The sequence below is a fragment of the Pleurotus ostreatus genome (assembly GCF_014466165.1).
Source record: "Pleurotus ostreatus strain PC9 chromosome Unknown scaffold_3, whole genome shotgun sequence".
Classification (NCBI taxonomy): Eukaryota; Fungi; Basidiomycota; class Agaricomycetes; order Agaricales; family Pleurotaceae; genus Pleurotus; species Pleurotus ostreatus.
In genome coordinates, this window is record NW_023503158.1 from 1,414,359 (window position 1) to 1,437,469 (window position 23,111).

The window sequence follows — 23,111 nt, forward strand, 5'->3', positions numbered from 1 at the left end:
CATACTGGATTGTGATTCCGATCCTTGAGCATGAGCGCTAAGCCGATCTGGCTTCTTGAGTCCCACCTTACGAGACTCGCTTCATGTGCGACTGCAACCTGAGTTTCTCATCAACATCCTCCGTAGATGCAGGCTCGTACAAGTTCCTAGAACTTCCTCCCGAATTGGCGACGTTAATTGAATCGTCGATTAGCAGCCTATCCACATCAAGGTGCGGCACTCGCTCCACGGAGTCACAAACTTTGTGCTAACGCGTTGCTTCTTTCTTATGTACATCTCTGTGTCGCGTTCCTTTGCAATACGACGTCTCCGTCGATGTAACTCATCGTCGACCACGTCAGTTCATCCCAACATGACGGCAATTACGCTGGATTAAAGATTAAAGGCGTACACGGAGAGGATGCCGTGTTATGTACTGCAGACAAGACGTATTCGATGCGTTCTGTTGTCCTGTCGAATTCGGTTCTCGTGGTGACACAGCCGCCTGCGCCTACACGTTCTGGATCCCCTTCGGCTACAGATGGCATACACGGCGAAGCAACTGTGGATCCTTCCGACACGGTGGTGATACGCGATACGTTGAACGAAATCATCGAGCTCGCGCCTACCGTTCCGAAGCTGTACAAACTCAACGCACTGCTCAGAGGAAAAGAGTACACCGATTCTAGTGTCGATGAAGATGTCGTTAGCACCCGAGAGACAGCTGACGGCCATGGTGAGAAAGACTGGTTCTCCTACAAGGACGCTCTCTCGCAAATACAAGCGAGCGATGGCGAATTAGAGAAGGGGCTCAAGGATAGACGCATCCTAATCGTAAACGGTAACTTCATCACCCTTCCAACGCTTCATAGATGGAATACTGACGCTTGGAAGTGATATAGGATATCTCCGTCCAATAACGCCATCCTTTCTGACCCACATCCTGGAGCTTGCGCTGAACCTAATGGTTTCGCTCTCCCTTACTCCCTCACGCGCGCCGGTGCATGAAATAGCCTCGACGTTAGCGGACGAAGACGAGATTCCGCTGAGCGTCACGCACCAGATCATGGCGTGGTTCGGCGAGGTGAACCTACGCGAGGATAAATGGGCGGCAGACGTTAAGCTCATTGTGAGGGAGATCGGCCTAGGGCTCCTCCGCGAACACGGCCTGGGGAGCGGTATCGAGAACGACGCCTTTCTCGAGAAATGGAAGACGGCCGTCAGCGATAAATTCGAGGACCTCGTCGAGATGGAATTACTGTCGGTACGGATATTGATTTCGTACCCGTTGGTGCACTGTAGACTTACTGGTTCACTGTCTTAGGGAAACGTCCTACTCTCAGCTTCTACTCTGTCTGCATACGGAGACGATACTACGACCACCCTCCAATACTTCCCGGCTTCTCAACTCCCCGCCGATCCTCCTGCTCGTTTCGCTGAACTATTCCTCACGCGGACGAGATGGCGTACCGACGACATCACACCCTTCCTCTCCGACATCGCGGTTAACACGAAGGATCGGGATCGTCTCTTACTGAAGTACGCGAGGGCTGTCAACGACAAAGACGGCCTCTGGTACACGGCGAGGGCGCAATACACTTAAACTATAAAATGAACGGGTCTCCGAGAATGTCTCAAGCGCATCAAACATGTGTATATGTATGAGTATAAACAAGAATGATATATACTAGCGGCGCGCTTTCTTCACCTGGAACCGAGCGTGAAAGTCCTCTGAGACGGTTTTGTGGGGTCCGAGTGCTCTGGCCTTGATATGGCACAGGTCCCGCATTGCGACGTCCCAAGGGAATCTGGTCCATCCTTTTCTTGTGTTGTTCTCTTGGTGATCGAAGATATAAGCGTACGAAGCCTTGATTAATGCGACTTCTTCGTTGCTGAATATTGACGTTGTTGGCTGATCAGCTGCGACGAAGCTGGGGAGATCTGCTGAGCTGGGGGAGGAAGCAAATTGTCGTGAGAGGGATCGCAGAGTGTCCTGTCGCGCCTCGATTGGAATACCGGTAAAGTCCTCCCCTTCCTTCTTCGGCTTCACCTGCTTCCTATGCTCCCTATACATCGTTTCTACATGCCGTTTGATCTTCTCCAGGTCCTCAGCTCGCTCCATATACCCCCGGGAGGCCATCTGCTTGCCCAGCGCCTCCGCCTGCCTCCATGGTTGCTGAAGATCCAAATCGACGACGTGCTCCTTCGGCAGGGCTGCGAATGCCTGCTCGATGCGCTGTTGGGCGAGTCGTCCTTCTTCCCTGGCCTGGTTGTAGATCGTATCCATGATGAACTCTTTACCATGGAATTCCTTTGGCCGGACAAGGTTGATCTCGTTCGTCTGGTGGCGGCTTCGCTCTTCTTCAGTCTCCTTCCAGAAAGGTGGTCGCTTATTGTATAGCTTCGAGTCATGCTTGATCTGTGATGGTAGGACTTGCTCGCCTGACTTTGAGGAGTCAAGCACCTTGCAGAACCTATATAACATTGGTGAGTTCTACTACCATGGCAAGAAATGAAATCCACTTACATGTAAGCAAGTCGTATCGTCTCAGGGTGCTGGTACCCATTAACATAAATGGAGTTAAGGTGGAAGTTTGAGTACTGCCCAACCAAGGAAGGCTGGTTGAGTGCTCCAAGCAGGTATTGCTGAAGCTTGAGTTGAATCTCCTCAGGTGATGAGCCCTTTGTTTCCTCCAAGAAGTCAGTGACAGTTTTCTTCTCCTTGAAGAAGGCAGCCTTGATCTCAGGAGGCTCTATTGAGAAGTGAAGCGGAGCATTGACAAAATGCTCAACAACTTCAGGCTGCCAAATCAGCAGAGCTTTGTCTCCGTCGTAGTCACCTAGGTACTGTTATCAATGATTGTTATTGATATGATAAAATAGTACTTACCTCCTGCTAGAAAATCAGCAGCTCTACGTGAACCAAGAATGGGAAGGATGATGACATCAACAAGATGGGATAGCTGTGGATAATTGACAGCTTTCCACTAAAATATTTGTGAGTGCAACAAACAAAAGCTAGTATATGAAGGCTTACTTTTTGTGTGTCTGTAGGAAGTTTGCAAGGATGTCTGGTGACCTATTCCAGATTAGAATTGTTTGATAATTACAAACAATAGATTTTGCTTACCAGGACATCACCAAGTATAAGATCAGTGTCAATACCAGATGGAGAGGCCAAGTTCTGGTGAGATGCTTTGAAATACACCTCTCCAGGTTGAAGAATACCACATGGATCTGGATGGAAGTGAATCAGAACAAGAATCTTAGCAAAATAAAAGTGCTCACCTGGAATGATGAATGCAGTCAAGGACATTGGCACATCAATGCGATAACTCTGGATATGCCTCTTGATGGCTGGCTTGATGACCTTCTCCAGCTTCTCCTTCAGAACAGGTAGCTTCTGAGGAGTGAAGCCAGCCTCTAGCAGGTACATTACTGTCTCCTCCAGTGATGATGGGCACCCACTAATGGGGTCTGCCCACCAGGCTGTTGATCGCTGCTGGATAGCATAGTCAAACTGGTGGAGGCCATCTTCATCATCCATCTCCAAGTCCACCTCCCCATTAGAGTACCCCTGTAACCGAGCCTCACCTCTTTTCTCTCTGGCCAGTCGTGCAGCCATGACCCCACCAACCTGAGCAATAGTGCTCCAAAGATCCAGCATGGCATCAGGCCCATCCCATTGGAGAAGAGGGTCAATGGTAGCCTTGAGACTTGCCTTGAGAAGATTGATGAATGCTTGAGCAGGAACCCCATTCTCAGCCAGATTGATAATGGTTTCTGTTGAAAGTCTGGAAGGGGAGTGGGAGTGGGATGCACGAAGAACATCAATGACTTGCCAGGATGGATCATGGTGAGATGAAGCAGTATGCTTGATCTTGACTTGAGAAGGCCGAATTTGAATTCTTGGCTCTAGTAGCTGATCATGGATATCAAGGATTAACAAGCCCTAATCCACAAAGTAAAATCTTGCAGACAATTATCAATTACAGAATAACTTACTTTTGCATCCCCAAGTCTATCATCCAATGAACCCCCACCAGCACGGCACTGGATGGCTGTTGGCATGCGACTCCACCCAAACTTGTGATATAGCTGGTGTAAACCAGCAAGGTTGATGAAGCCGGCACCATCTGTCATGTCTGACCCTTCTGATGAACCTGTTGAAGTAGAGCTATTATTCCATCAGAGGAAAATGATAAACAGAACTTACAGACATCAAGATCTGAACAGGCTACAATGTTCTTAGGTTGAAGCCAACATCCAGGAGCAGAATTTGAAAGGCCCAGTGCAAAACGAGCTGCCCACTTTGTCATGGTCTAAAGCAAACAGTCAGAATCCCTGTGTATGCTGTAGCAACCAGAACCACTCACCTGAGATTTGTTAACCTCCAGTGGATTGTGCCAGAGCATAAAATCCATCAAAGAGAAGTCCTGGGATTGTGCAGGCCTAATATGAAGTCCATCCCAGGTTTCACTGCAGCTGAAGAGGAAGACATTGTCCTCCTTGGCATAAAAAGCCCGAAACACCTCTGAACCAAGAATGAAAGGTCTTAAGAAAAAGTGAACAAGATCACCACCTTTTAAGGTACATTTTCTTGGGATCTTGATGCGGAGGAAATGTCGTGAGCCAAAGCGACGTAAAAAGCGAGATGAGGATCCAAGCTCAGCTCGGTCAAGCTTGATACTGTTTGTGGAGTCATCCAACTTGCCTCCCAGAATGATTTTGCCTCCATAACGCCCATCATCAGAAAGGCCTAGACAAGCATATTGATCCTTCTGTATGGCCTCCTCCTCCCAATCAAACTCCACCCAAGGAGACTAAAAATGAATAGGTTTGAGTTTCTCTGAAAAGAAGTAGGACATAGAAGCCACACCTTTGCATTTACCTCTTTTGCATAGGCAGCCAAGTAAGATTTGCTATCCTCAACCTCACTATACAGAATAGTGTCAGACTAATATTATATTGAGTTTATAGCATTAAGTTCACTCTACCTGGTAAGCCCAAGGACAGTAGCAACAGCAGAAGTTGCTTCAGCACTTGAATGCTTGGCCGCCAGCTTGTCCAGCATCTCCATAGAAATGTGTTCAGGTGAAATGCACTGGTTGGATACCAGCCTCCATATTTCATATTGAGCACCATATAGTACCCCACGCCTGAGCATGCACTGCTGAATTCGCTGATGGGATGCCTACCCATCAATATGTTGTTAATGAAGAATATACTATCTGAAGGTGGGGAGGTACAAACAATAATAACTGGCAATGGACTCATGAGACTAGCTGATGATCTCTGATGTTCATATGACACCCGTTGCCGCAGACGTGGTGGGGGAGAAGTAGGTGAGGCCTTGCGCTTGCCATGATTGAATGCCAATATCTCAACTAAGAGTACCATCAGCACAAGTCAATGACTAAGTGACAGTGTTGAGGCTTACCTGAATCTTCAAGGCCACTTGGCATCATTTCAACTATTGCCAGTTCAGCATTGCTAGCCTAAGATAAATAAAGCAGCTTAATAATAGTGAACCAACAAGAAAGGTTTACTTGCTAGTGAAATGGACTCATCGGCTATGTCTGCTAGTGTGATGTCCCCAGCATCATTGTAGCTATATTCTGACATCTTTCGATCCGACATATGGTTAGATGTTAGGATACCCAGATGTTGCAACAAGGGCTCACATGGTCGCTTGTTTCCGAGACATCAGGAGGCAAGTTAATATTGTTCCAAACATCATCACCAACATATTCTAACATGGTCGCATTGTCAGGAAGTTGCTAAGTTTAGTGGAACACTGGGACTTACGGCTGGCTTGGAATGTATCTTCTGACATGGTTTTCCGCAGTGAGAGTTTGAACGAAGTTTCAACCGTGAGAACTAAGCCAAACCAATGACATTGTACTTGATACTCGACGACAGCGACACAGACAACTCGACGGCCACGGACGGCGACTACAACAGACTAAGGACGACCTTGCAGCCGCAATACTCCAACGCCCACCGAGTGCCAGAAAAAGATTCGAGCCCGGATTTCACGCCATTAGACAATCATGTCAACCGAGACCCGATCGATAGAGGCAGACTCTCGACCATATACCACCACCGGTCCATGTTGGACTCGCAACTTCCCGGTGTCATCCACTTGGACTTATAAAAGCCAGGTCACCAGATGCGCCTCCTCAGACCATCTCTTTCTCATACTACCATCTTCTCTACTCGCTTTACCACAACCTATCTTCACTTCTATCCTTTATTTCATATCCTATCGAAATGCCGTCTGCCGCTCTCTCGGACTCTATGCCTAACTTCACAAACAAGTTCTTCGACGAGGGCCGCTACAAACTCCTTGATCAACTTGGGTCTGGCGCATATGGGAAGGTCTATCGCGCTCTTGATACCACCTCGCCTTCTACGCATCCCGTCCATTACGCTGTGAAGTGTCTCGTACGCCCGAAACCGGGGAGCCGCCAGGACGATTTCCAGCGCCGCGAGTTCAATCTTCACAACATGGTATGCGCTCATCCGAATATAGTCACCATCCACAAGGTTGTCGTCCAAGGCGAGTTCGTCTTCGTGATCCTGGACCTCTGTGCTGGTGGCGATCTATTCACGGCGATTACGGAGAATCAAGTTTTCTCTGGAAGGGACGACCTCGTCAAGAAGTCCTTTATTGAACTTCTGGACGCCATCCATTGGTGTCACGAGAAGGGCGTCTTCCACAGGGATATCAAGCCGGAGAATGTGCTTTGCTCAGAAGACGGCTCCCATCTACGGCTGGCCGACTTCGGACTTTCTACCCGCCAACGCGTTAGTAGGGATTTTGGATGCGGAAGCTCCTACTACATGAGCCCAGGTACTGTCGTCTTTACTTATATCTGGTCTGGTCGCTGATAGCTTGCTACACAGAATGCATAGGCAAAGAAGTCCGGATGCAAATGTACTCTACGCGACACAGTGATGTCTGGTCTCTGGGTGTCATCCTGGTCAATATGATCACTGGTAGAAATCCCTGGCGGTACGCGACCACGAAGGACGACTGCTTTGCTGCATTCATCCACGATACCGATTTCCTTCTACAAGTTCTACCTATTTCCTCGGATGCTAACGAAGTCATCAAACGTATCTTCACTCTCAACCCACAAGAGCGGATCAATCTTCCGGACCTTCGCGAAGAGATTCTGAAGTTGGACACTTTCTTCATGTCTCAAAAGGATCTGGCGCTCGCATCTGATTGTGTCCGTGACGCGGCGAGAGGTTACGGACTTCGAGTACCACCGGCGCGGATTACTCGTACACCAATCGTCACTTCAGAGGCGGCCAATGTCGACACCTCGAGCGATGATCAAGACTCCGCCGGCTCCAGCTCGTCTGAAGAGGATTACCTATACCCCAGTCCAGGCGAGCAGCCCTCGCCGCCAACTGAGCATCTTGACCTCGCCGACCTACGGATTGTCGACTCGAACACGATCAACAATGGTCCCATTGATCGGACATCGTCCGAGTCTTCTGCTGGTGACAGTGAAGGACCAGTTACCCCGGAGACTTACCCCGTGGACCCAGATGTGGAAATACCCGATATATCTGAAGAGCTGGATCAGCCCGTGGTTACCGACCGAGAATCTACTCTCAAAGCCCCCTCTAAACCCTCCCAATTCCTGCAGCGAGCGGTTCAGCGACTGAAGGGCATTTCGACTGGATCTCTTGCTTTCTAATATCGCTGGCGATGTTTCCTTTCATTCGTAATCTTCAACGCTCGGAGAAGTAGTCAGTACTTACTGCGACGCTTTGATCCTTAATTTTATTTTTACCAAAAATCTTGCTATTGGGACGTAGTTAGTACTTCCTAAAGCGTACAAAATCCATAATGCCTTTTTCCCTTCGTACACCATAATGGCGTTTTGCTTCGTAGCGTTGGTTCAGTGACCCATAGCCCCATTATTGCCGCAAGTTGAGCGTCTTGTTCGGCTTTTGAGCAGGGCAAACGACTTCGCTTACCCCGTGTCCAGTGCTCTGTGATGGCTTTCATCGACGGGGAGGGTTATGAACGATCGTATCGATTATATCAGAATCGATTTCAGGGTAAGTCTCACGTGTTGACCAGAGTTGACCAGAGTAACTGACGAAATATATAAGCTCTCGTTCTACGATTGACTCTCTATCTTCACCACCATCTACCTTAGACTTACTACAATGGTGTCTTCCAGTGTCCTTGGCTTTCCCCGCATCGGTATGTTTCTCATCTCGGATATCTGCTTGACAAGCTCCTAAAAGTGTAATTAGGTGGAAATCGCGAAATCAAAAAGGCTGTCGAGGCTTACTGGGGAGGAAAGATCTCCGCAGAGGATTTGACCAAAGCTGCCTTTGATGTCAGAAAGACCAGCTGGTCTACTGTAAAGGCCAAGGGAGTTGACTTCGTCCCCAGGTAACACTAATGTCAGATTGATATGATCGTTGATGTCTAATTGATCTAATCTTCAGTGGTGAATTCTCCCTCTACGATCATGTCCTCGACCACTCCGCCGCCTTCAATGTTATCCCCTCTCGCTACACTGGCCACAACCTCTCCCCCTTGGATGTGTACTTCGCCATGGGCCGTGGTCGCCAGGCTGACGGTGTCGACGTCCCAGCCTCTGAGATGAAGAAATGGTATGTCTCGATCACGTCACTTCGGATCTGAATTTGATGATATAACGCCATCTTGTTATTAGGTTCGACTCAAACTACCACTTCGTCGTCCCCGAATTCTCGGATGCCACCGACTTCAAGTTGCTTTTCAACAAGGCTCTTGAAGAGTACAAGGAAGCCAAGGAGGCTGGCGTCACCACTCGTCCCGTTGTGTTGGGCCCCGTCTCTTTCTTGGTGCTCGGAAAGCCCTCAAAGAGCGCTAAGCCAGGCTTTGAGCCCATCTCCCTCCTCCCCAAGCTCCTCCCCGTTTACAAGACCCTTCTCGCTGACCTCAAGGCCGCTGGTGTTGAGTGGGTCCAGATCGATGAGCCCATCCTTGTCCTCGACAAGGCTTCCACCCTCGAGCAGGCTTATGCCACTGCCTACGCTGAGCTTGCACCTGTTGCGCCAAAGATCTTGCTCGCCACCTACTTCGGACGCCTCGACTCCAACCTCGGCTTCGTCTCCAAGCTCCCCGTCGCCGGTCTCCACATTGACCTCGACCGTGCTCCCGGCCAGCTGGATGACGTCATTGCTGCTTTGAAGCCCACCAACGTTGTCCTCTCCCTCGGTCTCGTCTCTGGTCGCAACATCTGGAAGACCGATTTCGAGGCAGCTATCAAGCTCGCCCAGAAGGCCATCGATGCCCTTGGCCAGGACCGCGTCATCATCGCCACCTCGTCCTCCCTCCTCCATACCCCCGTCACCCTCGAGTCCGAGAAGAAGCTGACCGCCGAGCAGAAGGACTGGTTCTCCTTCGCCCTTGAGAAGGCTGCTGAGGTCGCAACTATTGCCGCTGTCCTCTCCGGATCGCAAGATGCATCCGTGAAGGCCGCCTTGGAAGCCAACAAGGTCTCCATCGCCAAGCGTCGTGCTTTCGAGCAGAACTCAGACGACTCCGTTCGCAAGCGTGTCGCTGCCATCACCCCCGATATGTTCGAGCGCGCCAGCCCCTTCGCCGTTCGCCAGGCCGTCCAAGCCAAGCACCTCAACTTGCCTAAATTCCCTACCACCACCATCGGCTCTTTCCCTGTAAGCCGGATTTTTTTCTTAGACAAGGGGGTTGGTTACTGATCAACCAACAGCAAACCAAGGAAATCCGTCAAGCTCGTGCTAAGCTCGGCAAGGGAGAGATCACCCAGGACGAGTACGATGAATTCATAAAGAAGGAGATCGAGACTGTTGTCCGCTTCCAAGAGAAGGTCGGCCTCGACTTGTTGGTGCACGGTGAACCTGAGCGAAACGACATGGTTCAATACTTCGGTGAACAACTCAACGGCTTCGTCTTCACCCAAAACGCCTGGGTACAGAGCTACGGTTCCCGGTCCGTCTATACACATCTTCTAGTATATAAACCGTTGCTAAATTCTTCATCTTTAGATACGTCCGACCCCCCATCATCGTCTCTGATGTCAGCCGCTCTGGCCCCATGACCGTCCGCTGGAGTAGCTACGCCCAGAGCCTCACCAAGAGGCCCATGAAGGGTATGCTTACTGGCCCAGTCACAATCCTCAACTGGTCCTTCCCTCGTGCCGATGTCTCTCGTGAACTGCAATCCAAGCAATTGGCTCTGGCTCTCCGCGATGAAGTCGTTGACCTCGAGAAAGCCGGCATTAGCGCCATCCAGGTCGATGAGCCCGCTATCCGTGAGGGTGTAAGTGTTCTTGTCCTCATGCATATTTCGACCGTTCTCTAATAAGACCTCAATAGCTTCCTCTCCGCCGCGCTGACTGGGACGGCTACCTCAAGTGGGCTGTCGACTCTTTCAAGTTGTCCACCGCCGGTGTCACCGATCAACTCCAGACCCACTCTCACTTCTGCTACTCCGACTTCGACGACATCTTCCCCTCCATCCAGCGTCTCGATGCTGATGTCATCTCCATTGAGGCCTCCAAGAGTGACATGAAGCTGCTCACCACCTTCAAGCAATACGGCTACTCCAACCAGATCGGCCCCGGTGTCTACGACATCCACTCCCCCCGTGTTCCCAGTGAGCAGGAGATCAAGGACCGCGTCGCCGACATGCTTGCCATCCTCCCCGACTCGCTCCTCTTCATCAACCCAGACTGTGGCTTGAAGACCCGTGGCTGGAAGGAGACCGAAGGTCAGCATCATATGGCGTTTGACAGTGTGTTATATACTAACTTACGGTTTTAGCCGCCCTCATCAACGTCGTCGCGGCTGCTCGCTGGGCCCGTCAAACATACGCCTAAATGCCTCTCTTCGCTCCGCTTCAACAGCGTCTCCCATACCATGCAAGTTGCCGAAGGCTTCTTACGGAGGGGTAGTTGTAGCGGGTCGTGAGACGCCAGCGTATTGAACCTCGGGGGGATATCTATCGCATTCGGCAAATAGCCTTTACAAGTATATTATTATGGGATTTCAACAATCCTGATAACGCAAACATTGTACAATCCACATGTAGAAAATACGCATCTCACAATGGTCCCTTGCTGTGTGTTAGAATGTCCTGGATACCTGGATAGATGAACGACTAAATAGTTGAACACAAATAGGTGGCTAAACTTGTTCTTTGTTGATAGTGGGCTCCGGTGGGTGGATAAGCATCTCCTCGTCTACTGATGTCTCTGGCTTCTCGGGGTCGTTAGATACGTAGGTAGCAGGAGTGTGATATTCATTGATGTATTCGTTCAAGGGTGGGGCGAGCGTCGCTGGCGCTCCTCCCTGCGCATGGGCTTGTTCCAAGGCGGCGCGTAGCATCTCTTCGACTTTTTGCGTGCGTTTGGTCTTCGCGCCACCACGCCAGATGAAGACGCCAGAGAATATACCGCAAAGAAAACTGGCTGGTATCAAAATTCCGGTACTCCATGCCGGGCGCTGAAACCTATAATTATATTAGGAGAGGCACCACAGCAGGTTTTTTTTGGGGGGACGTACCGATTCAGCCCCCACATGGTCGCACATAGCATTATCTACGTTCACGGTTACATCAGGGCATACTACAGTTGTGTAGAATGCCTTACCTGGAAGATGGAGTTCCCGTCATTGAGCAAGCATATCAAGAGGGCGGTACTGTTAATGCGAGGGTCAGACTACGTGCTGCTACGTTCTTGTACTGAGACTGACTTAATGGGAAATGCCTGGCCGCACAATGTGCGTTAGCGTTGTTTTCCGATTCTATGGTACTTTTAGGAACGTACTCTATGTGTTTCTGTCCCATGTGCGCGATACCACGTCTGTGATTGGTGGAATTTGACCTGCTCTGTTGAAGGCGGTTTAGAAGGTCGTCCATATAAGGATGGGTTCACTCACGTCGATGCAAATCATGCTGCTGCTTGTCCGTCAGAACATGGACGTAATTGGGATCGTATTCCGGGTCCGGTAGGTCGTCTCTGTCAAAGAGTTGAGGAAGACCCGCTTTTGCGCGCAGCCTTTTCGTGCGTAGCTTATAATGCCATATCTTGAATATTCCTGAATGGGCGGCTTGTCATCAGTGAATGAAAGTGCAGTGCGGGACATACGATAGCTGTCCATGACACGGAAGGGGATGAGCCCAATGCCTGTGACAGTGAAGAGGCCTAATCGGAGAAATATTAGTCGTTGTAGGGTACCGCGGTAAAGCAAGGTATACCATTCATTATCTGCGAGCAAACCTCCACCCAAAAACCTTGGGTGTTGTCGTTGTGGAAGTTGATAGCTTTGCCAAGGATAAGGACAAGGCCAGCACCCCAGAATACTGGTAACCAGAGTTTCAGTATAGGAAGACGCAGAAGTCGTGAGATAAACTAACCGACGAGGAAGCCATAGATCCCGGTAATGATCTACAACGTCAATTTGAGTATAGGATACGCTGATGATATGGGACTATCGCCTACACCCATGGCTGGGGCAGAGAATTAGACATTCATCAATATAACAAAGAGATGGGCTCACGCGTCTTGAGAAAAGACCACACTCCCATCATCGTTCGACGAAACTTGGAAGGGCTATTGAGGACGTCTTCTACATGACGATCAAGTGAGTCCGAGTGAACAGAGGCTGGTCTACTAGCTGTAGGTTGGGCGTGATGCGAGGGTAGGTAGACGACCGGTTTTCGCGAGTAGAATGACAGTGGTGGACTATCCGGATTCCGTGAGCAAGCACGCAATGTCACTGAAAGGTCAATACAAACAATACGATAGAATTGGCGGCGTTGGTTAAGCTCGAGACGGTGCCCACTTGTGGATCTTAATGCATGGATACTTAAATAAATGAGAGTCCAAGGATATGAAAAATGAAACATACCGATAACATCAAGGTGCTCGACAATATCATCGTGGTGGTGGGTTTCATCGTCATCGGGCAAGAGTGAACTGTCCTGATTCGAAGTGGTTATGCTCAAAACCGTCCCAGCACGCCTTCGCCCCATGTATGGAGCACTCCTCGCAGGTAAGTCTGCATCTTGTTCACCTTGAACTGACAGGTATCGCGGGCGAGATGCATAACTCGCTGCGGAGCCACCTTGGCTTTGCGTTCCATGCGAAGTCGAAGCAATAGACTCTTGGCCGTCCTGGTCGAGGAGACGTGAAGTAGCTAACGACCTGGATCTCCTGCAATGCCGATGAACTATGCTCCCGAACGTAGAGGACCGCTGACGCGAAGGCAACGTCGCCACATTCCGTTCGGTTTGAGGTGTCGGGCTGTCCACCCGTAGTTGTGGAGTAGGATTTTCCGCATTTTGAGCATTAGGGGGAATAAATATAGATGTTAGGGGATGTGTATCCCTTCTGCTAGGTTCGCCGAGATTCGAGTATTCGGACCGTTTCACTCTGACGGAGGGGGCCATGAAGGAGAAATGCCCATGCAGGTCGCTGGACTGAGATGAAGGTCAAAACTCCAATATGTCACAGTCTGTACGCAGCGTGCATGTTTGGTATTGCCCTCTGATCGACACACTCCACCCACGTTGGCACTGCTAATTGGTGCCGGTCCGAGTTGTCAATAATTGAGTTCTGGATCTATTCTACAATGCAGGGATAAATTACTAAAGAGCGATATAGATAATAAAGATGCAGAGCAATTGAGAGCAGGGTCCAGATTGTGTTCTATCATACATGATCTACTGGTTCATCGTTGGTGACGTTCAGTGGATCGCTGGGTTCATGATGATGTGCAGTGTTGTGCTGGTGTGCGCTACATCAGAAGCGGCACAACCTCAGAGGTCAACTTGCACTTACAGTGTTGTCCGAGCTTTTACGCGGCCGAGATGATTTGCGACTGAAAAGGTTGAACACTTTGGGGCGAGTTTCAGGCCGACTAGCTCGCTCCCCTGCCATATTCATGGATTCCGGTTCGTCGGTAAGAGGTGTCAACTGATAGCTGGTCGGAGGTGTTTCGGGCCTCTTCTTTGATAGCATTTGCCATCGTCGATGCGGAGATGGCGAGCGTTTCTTGGACCGTGAGCGCCTTTTACTGGTCTCAGGCCGTGACGAGGAAGGTGATGCATTCTGACTTTTCGCATTGATCCATTTGGTCTTGGAGATAAGTTCGCGTGCTACAGGGAGCACGGGCACCAATGGCTGATGGAGAGCCATCTTGACCCATCCTCTCCAGCTCATATCCGAAGGAATAAATTGGTCGACAAGCTCTTCGAACTAGAAAAAACAGTTGAACCAACTAAGCAGTCAAAGAAGTAGCAACTGAAACGTACGCTCCACGTCTGATTTCGGTATTCGAGGTCACGGGTTCGGATACGAGCTTCACGACACTCGAAGGCATCGTCCTTCTTGATGCTGAGCAAGATATGAAGGCTGGATACAAACACTGAGGATTTCGCTTCGATCATGATGCTAATACGAACCTTGAGATTCTAACAAGCACAAAGCTCTTCTGAGACGACCGCGTCTTCATCTCTGTCGCGTCCATAATAGTATCCCGCCGCTTTGGCTCTACTTGGTTCGCAGGCTTCAGTGCATCAGTGGATCGCGTCCTAGACAGTTTCGGTGCCGGGTCCGTCGTGCTGAAGCGGAGATCTGTGAATGACCGCGATGATCCTAGTCTCCGAAGGCCCATTGGTGGACGAAGAGTCGCGTCGTTGGTCACCTCGGAAGGGAAGGTTTGTAAAGCCCTCGGCGAGTCCAAGGAAGCGCGAGTCGCAACGATTCTAGGAATATTGGTCTCGTCGTCGGTGTCTGCGCTTGAAGAGCTGCTGCGTATACGCCTATCCTTCCGTGCCGGCCATAGGTATTCCATAATACGACGCCCTAGGCTAGCGTCAATTTGCAAACGGATAGGATGCAAGCTCAGCTCGAAGTCTTCGTAGATCGTAATTCCACCAACGGGCGCTAAGACCGTCCAGTGGCCTAAAAGGAATAGCCCACGCTATATGCAGATGTATTAGAGAACATCAACGGAATGGAAGGATTTCGTTACCTTCAACAACGGGTGATTCGCGGGCTCGTCGTACTTGCAAAGTATCTCCGTCCACATCGCATTCCTAGCTCCATCGAATGCCTGCAAGTCTGCCAAATCAAGACTATTGACGGTTGAGCTGTCCCTGCGGCTGAGCCACTTGAAGTTGATGTTCCGCAAGGCGAGCTTGGCCAATAGACCTTTGTTCTCGTCCAGCATGCGCCAGGAAATCTCGGAGGATGAAGCGCGCAGGAGGAGCGCAGAGCGCTGATCGTTGAGGTCGTCGACACGATCTTGAGCCATCTTAATGGCGTCGAAAAGGTAAGTTAGTTCCTCCGAAAGTAGGTAGATGTGTGCCTTCAGCTTCCACAATTCGGCGCCAGTGTCCCGTGGACTTGTCTGAGCAAGAGCGAGCTGTTCCACTTCGACGGCATTGCGGAGGCGACTTTGAACATCGGAGACAACGCCTGCAGCTGACAAGAGATCGGAGAAGTCGTAAGTGAATAGAAGGGTCTCTAGTTTGTCTAGTCGTGATTTTTGCGTGGCGTCCGAGAAGAGAATGACGTTAGTAATTATGTCGGAGATGGTCTGGAAGTGTTCGTCGCTCGCAATTACGGTAAATCGGGGAATATTGAATTGAATGAGATCCTAGAGACGTGGCCTCAGTTACTATCCGAGAAACTAAGACTTCGCACTAACCGTTTGATTGTGTAAATGATCTATGATTAGAGTGGCATCCTTGTTATTGGTTCGCGTGATAGAAGTAACGTTGTTGCGCAAGCGGAGGCGATTGAATTTGTCGTAATGGAAGGTTGCATCCGTTTGTGGAACGATGCGGTCGAATTCGTCGCTTTCACACCGGACATCGACCAAGACTTCCAAAGGAACACATCCGTCACTGTGATGCAGACCGGCGACAGGTGCGAAGGTTTGTAGGCCGGAAACCGCACCGTAGCTCCTATGTGGTAGTGAGCGCTTGTTATATACTCCATACCAGGAAACTCACCGACTCATGACTTTCCCACTAACGGGGTCGTCTACGTTGGATTTATCCATGATGTGGAATAGCTGCAACTTTGCTTGGACAGCTGCAAGAATTAGCACGGAACCCAACTCTTTCTCGCTTCGGAGGACTATTTGAGGTTTGAGCAAGAGGAAGAAATGACTCTTCATCAAGGAAACTCCATCAGACCAGCCATACAGAGGGTCGACGTTATCGGCAGAGGGGAGATCAGATACTTCAATGGACGTCTTAGGCGTATCTCCGGACAAGATCTTGCGCAAGGCTGAGGCCGCTGCTTGACTCGACTGGAATGGGCTCTTAGGTTTCTCGTCGTTCTGTTTAGCATGAATAGCTTCCGCCTGGTCTAGGATATATCTGACAGCTCTGCGGGGATCAGAGGGTGAGTAAGATGTAATGAACAGTACGAAAGGCCGAACCTTGTGGCTAAGTGATATTCATACCCTCTCCGCGATCTCGAACAGTAATAATACTGGAGCATAATCTATGCAGAAAAGAGGGTTCGTTCGCAATACCGACGGGCGGCAGAAGTGCAACTCACGTCACGGATGGCGCTGCTTAAAAATATCTTCGGACAATGGATTTGGTATACGTTGTCGAACATCTCCCATTCCTCTGGGGTGGCGTTGTCAGAAGGGAACAGGTATGCCTCGTCCATAGAAGATGAATTGTGTTCTTGGAGATGATTGACATAATCTTCCAGCAACTTAATCATCCTTTGGGACGCGGCACGATCGTGCTGCATGGTCTCATAAATTAAATCCAACGTCAAACTTGAATGCATAAGATGACCTACCTCTGCTACGAAATTGTCGGAAAGGTCTGACATACAACGACGTTTTTCTAGCTCTGCGATTCGCGTCAAGGCGATGTCGACTTGTATCTTTGCGGAGGCTAAATGCAATCTAATTTCAAGGCGAGGCGGAGGTGCAAAGGACATGTCAACCTACAAGGTTCTTTCCCAAGCATACACGTGTGTGATGATTCGTCGCCGAACTTACTGCGTTGGATTCGGTTTGATTGTGGAGAAGGCTGGCGCTTGCAGTAGTTGAACCGAGGGCAGGAGAGGATCGGTAACAAGTGGACGGTGGGTCGGCAACCAGGAATCCAGTCAAGTTCAATGAAATCGTCATCGTCAAGCCAAGAGGACGTAGGATCAACAGCTGGAAGTCGGCGGTTCCTGTATTTACTTCTTTGAGGCGGACAAGTGACGGGAACCGTTTGCTTCGAAGGTTCGTCGAAAGTGGCCAACACAGTACGAAGATCAAGCCCCTTCAGAACGACTTCGGCGGCATAGAACGACTTGTGGCGGGTCGCTTTGGTTGTCTGAGGGTTGCGACCTTGTGCTATCGTTTCCTGATCGCGTTGGTGCATATCAATTTGGACTTCGTCAATCATGGCCTTGATACCAACAAATGGGGTCACACCGTCGACCCACGTCTCCCTTGATTCGTCCATATATGCATGTAGTACGAACAATCGAGGAATAGCGATCCAGTACTTCAACGTGGCCAAATGACGACCGAACTTGGGGGAAATGTGTCGCCGCGGATACAGGGTGCCTTGACGGATGGGCAGGGATAGTACACCGTCAAATAGAGCCAACCATGACCAAAAGTGGGCGAACACCTTCGGCGTAAGGTGGAGGCTACTAGGGGGATGGTGTATTTCGGGACTATGATGATGCAGCGGACGGACGGCAGACGCGAGCGAAAGGGAGAAGTGAATGAAGTCGGAGCGGAAGCCATTATATGAATCTCCCGGAGTCTGTCACATGTCAGGATTATAGGGCTTCACGAAAATGGAAGCCAAATCATCTCACCTTGCGCTCGGGTGGTTGAGCCTTTCGACCTAATTTCACTGCATAATGTGGGAGAAAGTCGAAGAACCGACACTGGCGATCAAATGCTGCCCCAGAACAAACAGGGCATTCGAAGCCACATGCGCGTTCTAGCCTGCATCCCACACCGAACCGAACGCCTGAGACAAGTTTTGCGCATACCTTTTGGAAGCGGTACGAGGGCGCCCCATTCTGTAGATCGGGACCCAGCCTTGCCAGGTCCCGCAAAATTACTTGGCTGAACAAGATAAGCGGGATGAAAGAATGGGAAAAGAAACTGATATAAGACTTACCTCGGTACGGCGATGACCATGGAATCACTAATTACTTGCACGATCTCGTTATTAGAGTTGGCATGACCTATCAGCAGTTTCGTATGGCCTTGCCAAGAGAGGACAAACCCGGCGCCTTCTCCAGCGAGTTCATACGGATCCCGAAGACCTAAGGCGTATATGAGCTCAATGCTGACAGATCAGAAGTGGGCCGTACCTTTCATGTACAAATGAACACCGCCCTTGAAAGTGGTCCGAATCTTCCAATGGAAAATAAGGCGAAGCTGAGATAAGGATTAGCATTACTGGAACACCCCGGCGTATCACCAGTGTATCACCTTATCCCAGAATCCAAGTGCAGGGGATGAATCGCGGGGTGGGCTCGATATTGTATCAATGATTCGAGTCATGTCTTGAAGGACAGGCCCATAACTGACTGCCCAAGAAAAGGTTGCGACGTTTGCTGTAGATACATGGATGTCGGGATTCGCGTATGTTTTAACGGGCATAAGTGTCTTGGGAACAGAGACCGACAACGGGGCGGCACCCTCGATGCCCTGGTTGCGCTCAATGACAGGGCAATCAACCCACTCCACGGATGCGCTAGTTCCCGTCTCCTCTGCAATGACGAGGTCACTTTCGAATGTGAATGCAGGTTCCTTCTCGGACCCCAGGTTACAAATATCTACCAGTGGCAATGGGTAATCGCGAAGCCAGATCCGTAATGTGGTCAGGCGCAGCAGAAGATGCATCGGCACCAGTAGATAGAATAAGGTATCCCTCGGGAGTCCCGCGCCATTGTCGTGAAGAAAGTCAGGGAGCGATGTAATCGGGAATTTCGGTGGAGCGATGCTGAGGGATAGGCCATTCAGTAAAACCCGGAACAATGGAGGGTCAAGTGTATGCGCTGGAACCTCTACGATGTCGGGATATAAAAAGCGCTCCGGGGGAGATGGCCTTCCTCTGACGTGGCGTCTAATCCTTTCTTCAGCCGTGGAACGCATTTCCTTAGTGGCACGATGCCTAAACGTCCAATCAAATGCATGGAGTTGGTCTAACCGTTGTCTAGCGTCGTCGATGGGGATGGTGTGACTTGAATTGAACTTGTACTCGTTACTGACTTCGTTCTCCGTAGCGCTAGGGGGTTCTGAACTGCCACCATTCTGTATCGCAGCGACCTTCAGGGCGAAGGCCCTCTCACGTTCTTGTCTGGACCTGGAAGCATCCATCCCAGCCTTGCATATTACAGCTAGCTTGGACTCAAATGGATCATCGGCAGCTTCCAAGCATAGACACCGCAGCCGGATTGTAATGTTGGGGATGTCTTTAGCAGACTCCGCTTCGGGAATTGGTATCTTGACAAATATTCCGGAGTGGACGATACGAAGTAGATGCTTAACGGTTTTCATAGTGACGTTGATATCGAGGACTAGATCAGAAAGGATGAAACCCGATGGGATTCGTAGATGACCATTGTCACCATTCACGGACAAACGAAGTGGTCGTTCATCAAGGCTGAGGACAGAGAAATCCCATTGTTTCAGTGTGGCGAGCGCAGCCCAATGTGCGCCCCTGTTCTGGGGATCGTGGGGCAGAGCGACGTTTATGCGTAGGCGCGAAAAGCTGGCAGAGAGCGGCCCACTTGCGGGCAACCGGACGACGAGTGCATCGATACGAGTTACAGCCTTCTGCTTGTTAAGGTTCCACAGCACTTGGAACGAAGCTAATTCAACCACGAGCAGAAGTTGGATGCTAGGCTCTCGCACAGTCGGAGGGGGCGGCCCTGGTACAATCCGTCGACGGTTATTTCCTTTGATCAATCGTACGATGGTCTGTGAGGCGAGAAGTATGCTGTATACGTGGACCAATTGAAAAGTCAACCGGATGTCTGGCACCTGGAATGAAATCTCGCATGTAGGGGGGCCAGGCGTAGGTGAGAGGTTTCTTCCCTCAACAAGCCTGACACTGACATCGACGTTCTTCACCCGAAGGAATTCATGTACGAGGAGGCTTGGATCGTCTCGTTCAATGAGAAATGGGTCGTCCGAAGCATATGGTGTTGACACTGCACTTCGCACGGATAGCGCGATGAGGGAGAGGTTGAGGAGTGCTGAGCCACTTTGCGCGCCTTGGCTCGACTGACAGCGTGAGATAGCTTCTCTATGATGCAGCTCAGGCAGATAAAGCTTCTGACGCGTCTGGCTAGCTTTTAGAATTTCCCCGAAATAGCGAGTGTGACGTAGGTTCAGGCAGCAATAATGCACCCGCAGTCCAGTCCGCAGGACACAACCACGGGACAGATCAAGGCCATCTCGACGGTTCAAGTCCGGCGCTGTTACATATACCACGATGCGTGGTATAGCGATTGAGGCTACGAAGCCGCTTCGTGGATTGGCAGAAGGAGAAGGTCGCGGGGCAGCAGGCTTGGGAATATGGTTATGAGGACTTGGCGGCAAGAGTTGGCCTATAACTGCAAGCACCGCAGGATGCCATAGTTCAATCGCCAACGTATCTGAAAACATATGCGAATCCATTACGACGGAGTCCGGGTCAATACTCGGGACATTTTCCAGATCGTCGTTAAGGTCTCCACTGGCCTTGACGTGTCCAGACAATTCTAGCGTGTCGAGCGAAATTAGAGCAGGATCCTCCAGGAATGCGGGTTCTGATATACTAAAGCTGTCCCCCGAAGACAACGGGGCACTTCGATCAGGAGAGCGCACCCGTAAGAGTATCGACGATAGCGCCATTGAGAAGCCGAGGTTCATCTGAACAGGAAGACAATAGGCTGGATCTGCCTTGGACTTGGTACAAGGTTGGAGACCAAAGGAGGATGAGGCAGAGGCTGTTACCCCCTCTGTCCTAAACTCGAGCGCCCGAGGAGCATCGTTTAGATGTGTTACGCCGCAAATGACACGCCCACATATTGGCCCAGCGTGAAATTCAACATTGATGCGAGGGAGGCGATACTGAGGGCGTACGGCCCCTGGTGGGCGGCGTTTGGTGGTTGGGGCGACGGTTGCGGCATCCTGGCGGGTCTCCAAAACTTCGTGAATGAATTCGATGTGTTCAGTAATTTGCAAGCATCCAAATCTGACCTGAACGCCTAAGAAGGCGGCGTTGGGATCGCCCGCCATGAACCGCGAGGGCTGTAACAAGAGCATGGGCCATTGTGTGACCAGAGATGAGAGTTGGACGGAAGCCAAACTCAAAATGCGAAGGTGACTTCCTCGAGCGTGTCTATCTATTGATATTCTCTCTGCGGATGCATGGAAGCAATAACAGTCGGCTTGCAGCTGGTCCGATGGCCTGCGTATGCCTACCCAAGACGAATAGAGAGGTGTAGCTGTAGAGTCATAGATGTTCGCCCCAAGGTTGACGCCATGAACAAGAGATTCGTAAGTGGTGCGTGGTAGATGACTTTGGCGATGGGCTGCCAGTCGGACCACGGTGATGCGCAGCTCTGCGCCCAAAAGAATGGACAGAGGTGACTAAAGATGGGTCAAAACCAAAGCACATAGACGAGACAGACAGACAGTACCAATGACGTCGTATCAGATAATTTAGAGACCTTGTGACCTCTGTAGCGCTTGCCACGCATGGATGTCTAAGATATGGATGATACATTTGTGAAGCGCCATAGAAATGACAACGTACAGGTATCACATCGAAAAAAGGGGAACGCGGGGTCATTGGGGAAAAGAGGGAAGATGTTGCGGAAAGCGGCGCGGATGCAGCGATAGAGTCAGAAAGAGGCGAGATGGGGTCCGAATCTCCCTCGTCCTGGGGCTCGCACGTGTTGCGAAAGACCCGTTTATACGAGTCCCAGAGCTCATGACATTCGTCCAGGGCAACGTAGAGTTCGTCTATGAGCAAGGAAGTTCTCAAGCTATGTTTTTCGATAGATGCTGTCCTGGGATTGAACTTCAGTGAGCCGCGGAAATCAATGAAGCCGGGGAACCCAAAGAATTTCAGCCCTTCTCTATCGCCTAAAGAACCTTGAGTTACCTGTTCAGTAGTTGAGATTCAAACGAACCTGATGAAGAAGGGGCATAGCCAGCAACTTCCGTGATCTGTATGTTGACCGTTGCCGTCCCTTCTGCACGACCCCAAGCCCTGTCCCAAGATCGACGCAGACTTGACGAGAAGTAGCTTTGCCATGCAGACATGCTATACATGACTGCTGGCCGCTGGCTTTCAGCTGGCGGCAGAACGTCTGCGGCATTGCCAAGTTTCGAGAATCCCAATGACATTTGGAAGTGAACCTTGTCTATAGTAATCTGTGTCCCAGGTAAATCTTTGAAAGTTATAACAGCAGAATTAAGGTCGAATGTGAGTCTTTGCGTGATGAAGGGAAGCCAGCGAATGATGCGACCGAGACTTGCTCCTACTAATGCCCGGATCGTCGGGCGTACGAGCGGATCGAGGGCGGAGTATATCTGAGCGACGAGCTTCCACGTACGGCGCGCGACTGGAGAAGGACCAAAGTCTGCAAGGGTCAGCTTCCGCCTATGCCGTCTTCGTGGCTTCGTGGCGGACTCCATGCGGCCTAACTCGACGCTCAAGCCGTCGACAGTAATGGAGAAGCGATTTAGTCCCTCGATGTAGGACCAACGGTATGCGATGCGCTCGACTCTCCATACGTCGGCGCCTTTTCTGACGTAGAGCCCCCGAAGAGAACGAAGACTGATACTCCGGAAACGAATATGTTTGGATACCCCGGCAACGACACCTGGGACGATGTAGGTCCTCAGGAGGAGCGAGAGAGTGAGAATGCGCGCAACCCAGACAATTGCAACATGCCAGCGCGACGAGGCTGAGGAAATGACGAAAAGGTAGGAGATGATAGCCAGCAAGTTCGGTGCAGGCATGAGGGAATCTTCTGGAGAGTGTAGTCTTCCGAGCGTGGAGATAGAGGAATATTAAGGGAGCGGATGAGGTAGAGAGAGGTTGAGCATTTAGCAGAGCATGGAGGGTGGCT

The 23,111-nt window shown here is 50.5% G+C and overlaps 5 protein-coding genes across 5 annotated transcripts; 3 read left to right on the forward strand and 2 right to left on the reverse strand.

Annotated features, from left to right (window-relative positions):
* Window positions 1-83: 83 nt before the first annotated feature.
* Window positions 84-1,582, forward strand: PC9H_004966 (uncharacterized protein; the record flags this gene model as incomplete). The annotated part of the gene is made up of 4 exons (XM_036774545.1): window positions 84-211; window positions 342-820; window positions 882-1,270; window positions 1,304-1,582. The coding sequence occupies 4 exons, from the start codon at window positions 84-86 to the stop codon at window positions 1,580-1,582; spliced, it is 1,275 nt and encodes a 424-aa protein (XP_036633047.1).
* An 84-nt stretch (window positions 1,583-1,666) lies between these two features.
* On the reverse strand, window positions 1,667-5,815 carry PC9H_004967 (uncharacterized protein; the record flags this gene model as incomplete). The annotated part of the gene is made up of 16 exons (XM_036774546.1): window positions 1,667-2,453; window positions 2,507-2,819; window positions 2,870-2,966; window positions 3,017-3,058; window positions 3,110-3,216; window positions 3,268-3,931; window positions 3,985-4,142; window positions 4,196-4,301; window positions 4,356-4,802; window positions 4,859-4,916; window positions 4,977-5,173; window positions 5,233-5,366; window positions 5,420-5,472; window positions 5,546-5,604; window positions 5,664-5,731; window positions 5,788-5,815. The coding sequence occupies 16 exons, from the start codon at window positions 5,813-5,815 to the stop codon at window positions 1,667-1,669; spliced, it is 3,318 nt and encodes a 1,105-aa protein (XP_036633048.1).
* Window positions 5,816-6,252: 437 nt separating this feature from the next.
* On the forward strand, window positions 6,253-7,694 carry PC9H_004968 (uncharacterized protein; the record flags this gene model as incomplete). The annotated part of the gene is made up of 2 exons (XM_036774547.1): window positions 6,253-6,835; window positions 6,889-7,694. 2 exons carry the CDS (start codon window positions 6,253-6,255, stop codon window positions 7,692-7,694), a joined length of 1,389 nt encoding a protein of 462 aa, XP_036633049.1.
* A 478-nt stretch (window positions 7,695-8,172) lies between these two features.
* Window positions 8,173-10,859, forward strand: MET6 (methionine-synthesizing 5- methyltetrahydropteroyltriglutamate--homocysteine methyltransferase; the record flags this gene model as incomplete). Its single annotated transcript, XM_036774548.1, has 8 exons — window positions 8,173-8,209; window positions 8,263-8,404; window positions 8,461-8,628; window positions 8,691-9,678; window positions 9,732-9,970; window positions 10,027-10,300; window positions 10,357-10,750; window positions 10,804-10,859. 8 exons carry the CDS (start codon window positions 8,173-8,175, stop codon window positions 10,857-10,859), a joined length of 2,298 nt encoding a protein of 765 aa, XP_036633050.1.
* Window positions 10,860-11,166: 307 nt separating this feature from the next.
* PC9H_004970 (uncharacterized protein) lies at window positions 11,167-23,001 on the reverse strand (the record flags this gene model as incomplete). Its single annotated transcript, XM_036774549.1, has 30 exons — window positions 11,167-11,491; window positions 11,545-11,579; window positions 11,631-11,679; window positions 11,734-11,747; window positions 11,808-11,869; window positions 11,920-12,078; window positions 12,129-12,185; window positions 12,239-12,343; window positions 12,398-12,428; window positions 12,483-12,490; window positions 12,541-12,725; window positions 12,779-12,833; window positions 12,892-13,462; window positions 13,701-13,769; window positions 13,824-14,240; window positions 14,297-14,396; window positions 14,447-14,967; window positions 15,019-15,645; window positions 15,697-15,955; window positions 16,004-16,384; window positions 16,438-16,502; window positions 16,560-16,912; window positions 16,969-17,785; window positions 17,841-18,096; window positions 18,152-18,299; window positions 18,348-18,414; window positions 18,469-21,621; window positions 21,672-21,737; window positions 21,788-22,119; window positions 22,167-23,001. The coding sequence occupies 30 exons, from the start codon at window positions 22,999-23,001 to the stop codon at window positions 11,167-11,169; spliced, it is 10,122 nt and encodes a 3,373-aa protein (XP_036633051.1).
* Window positions 23,002-23,111: the final 110 nt, after the last annotated feature.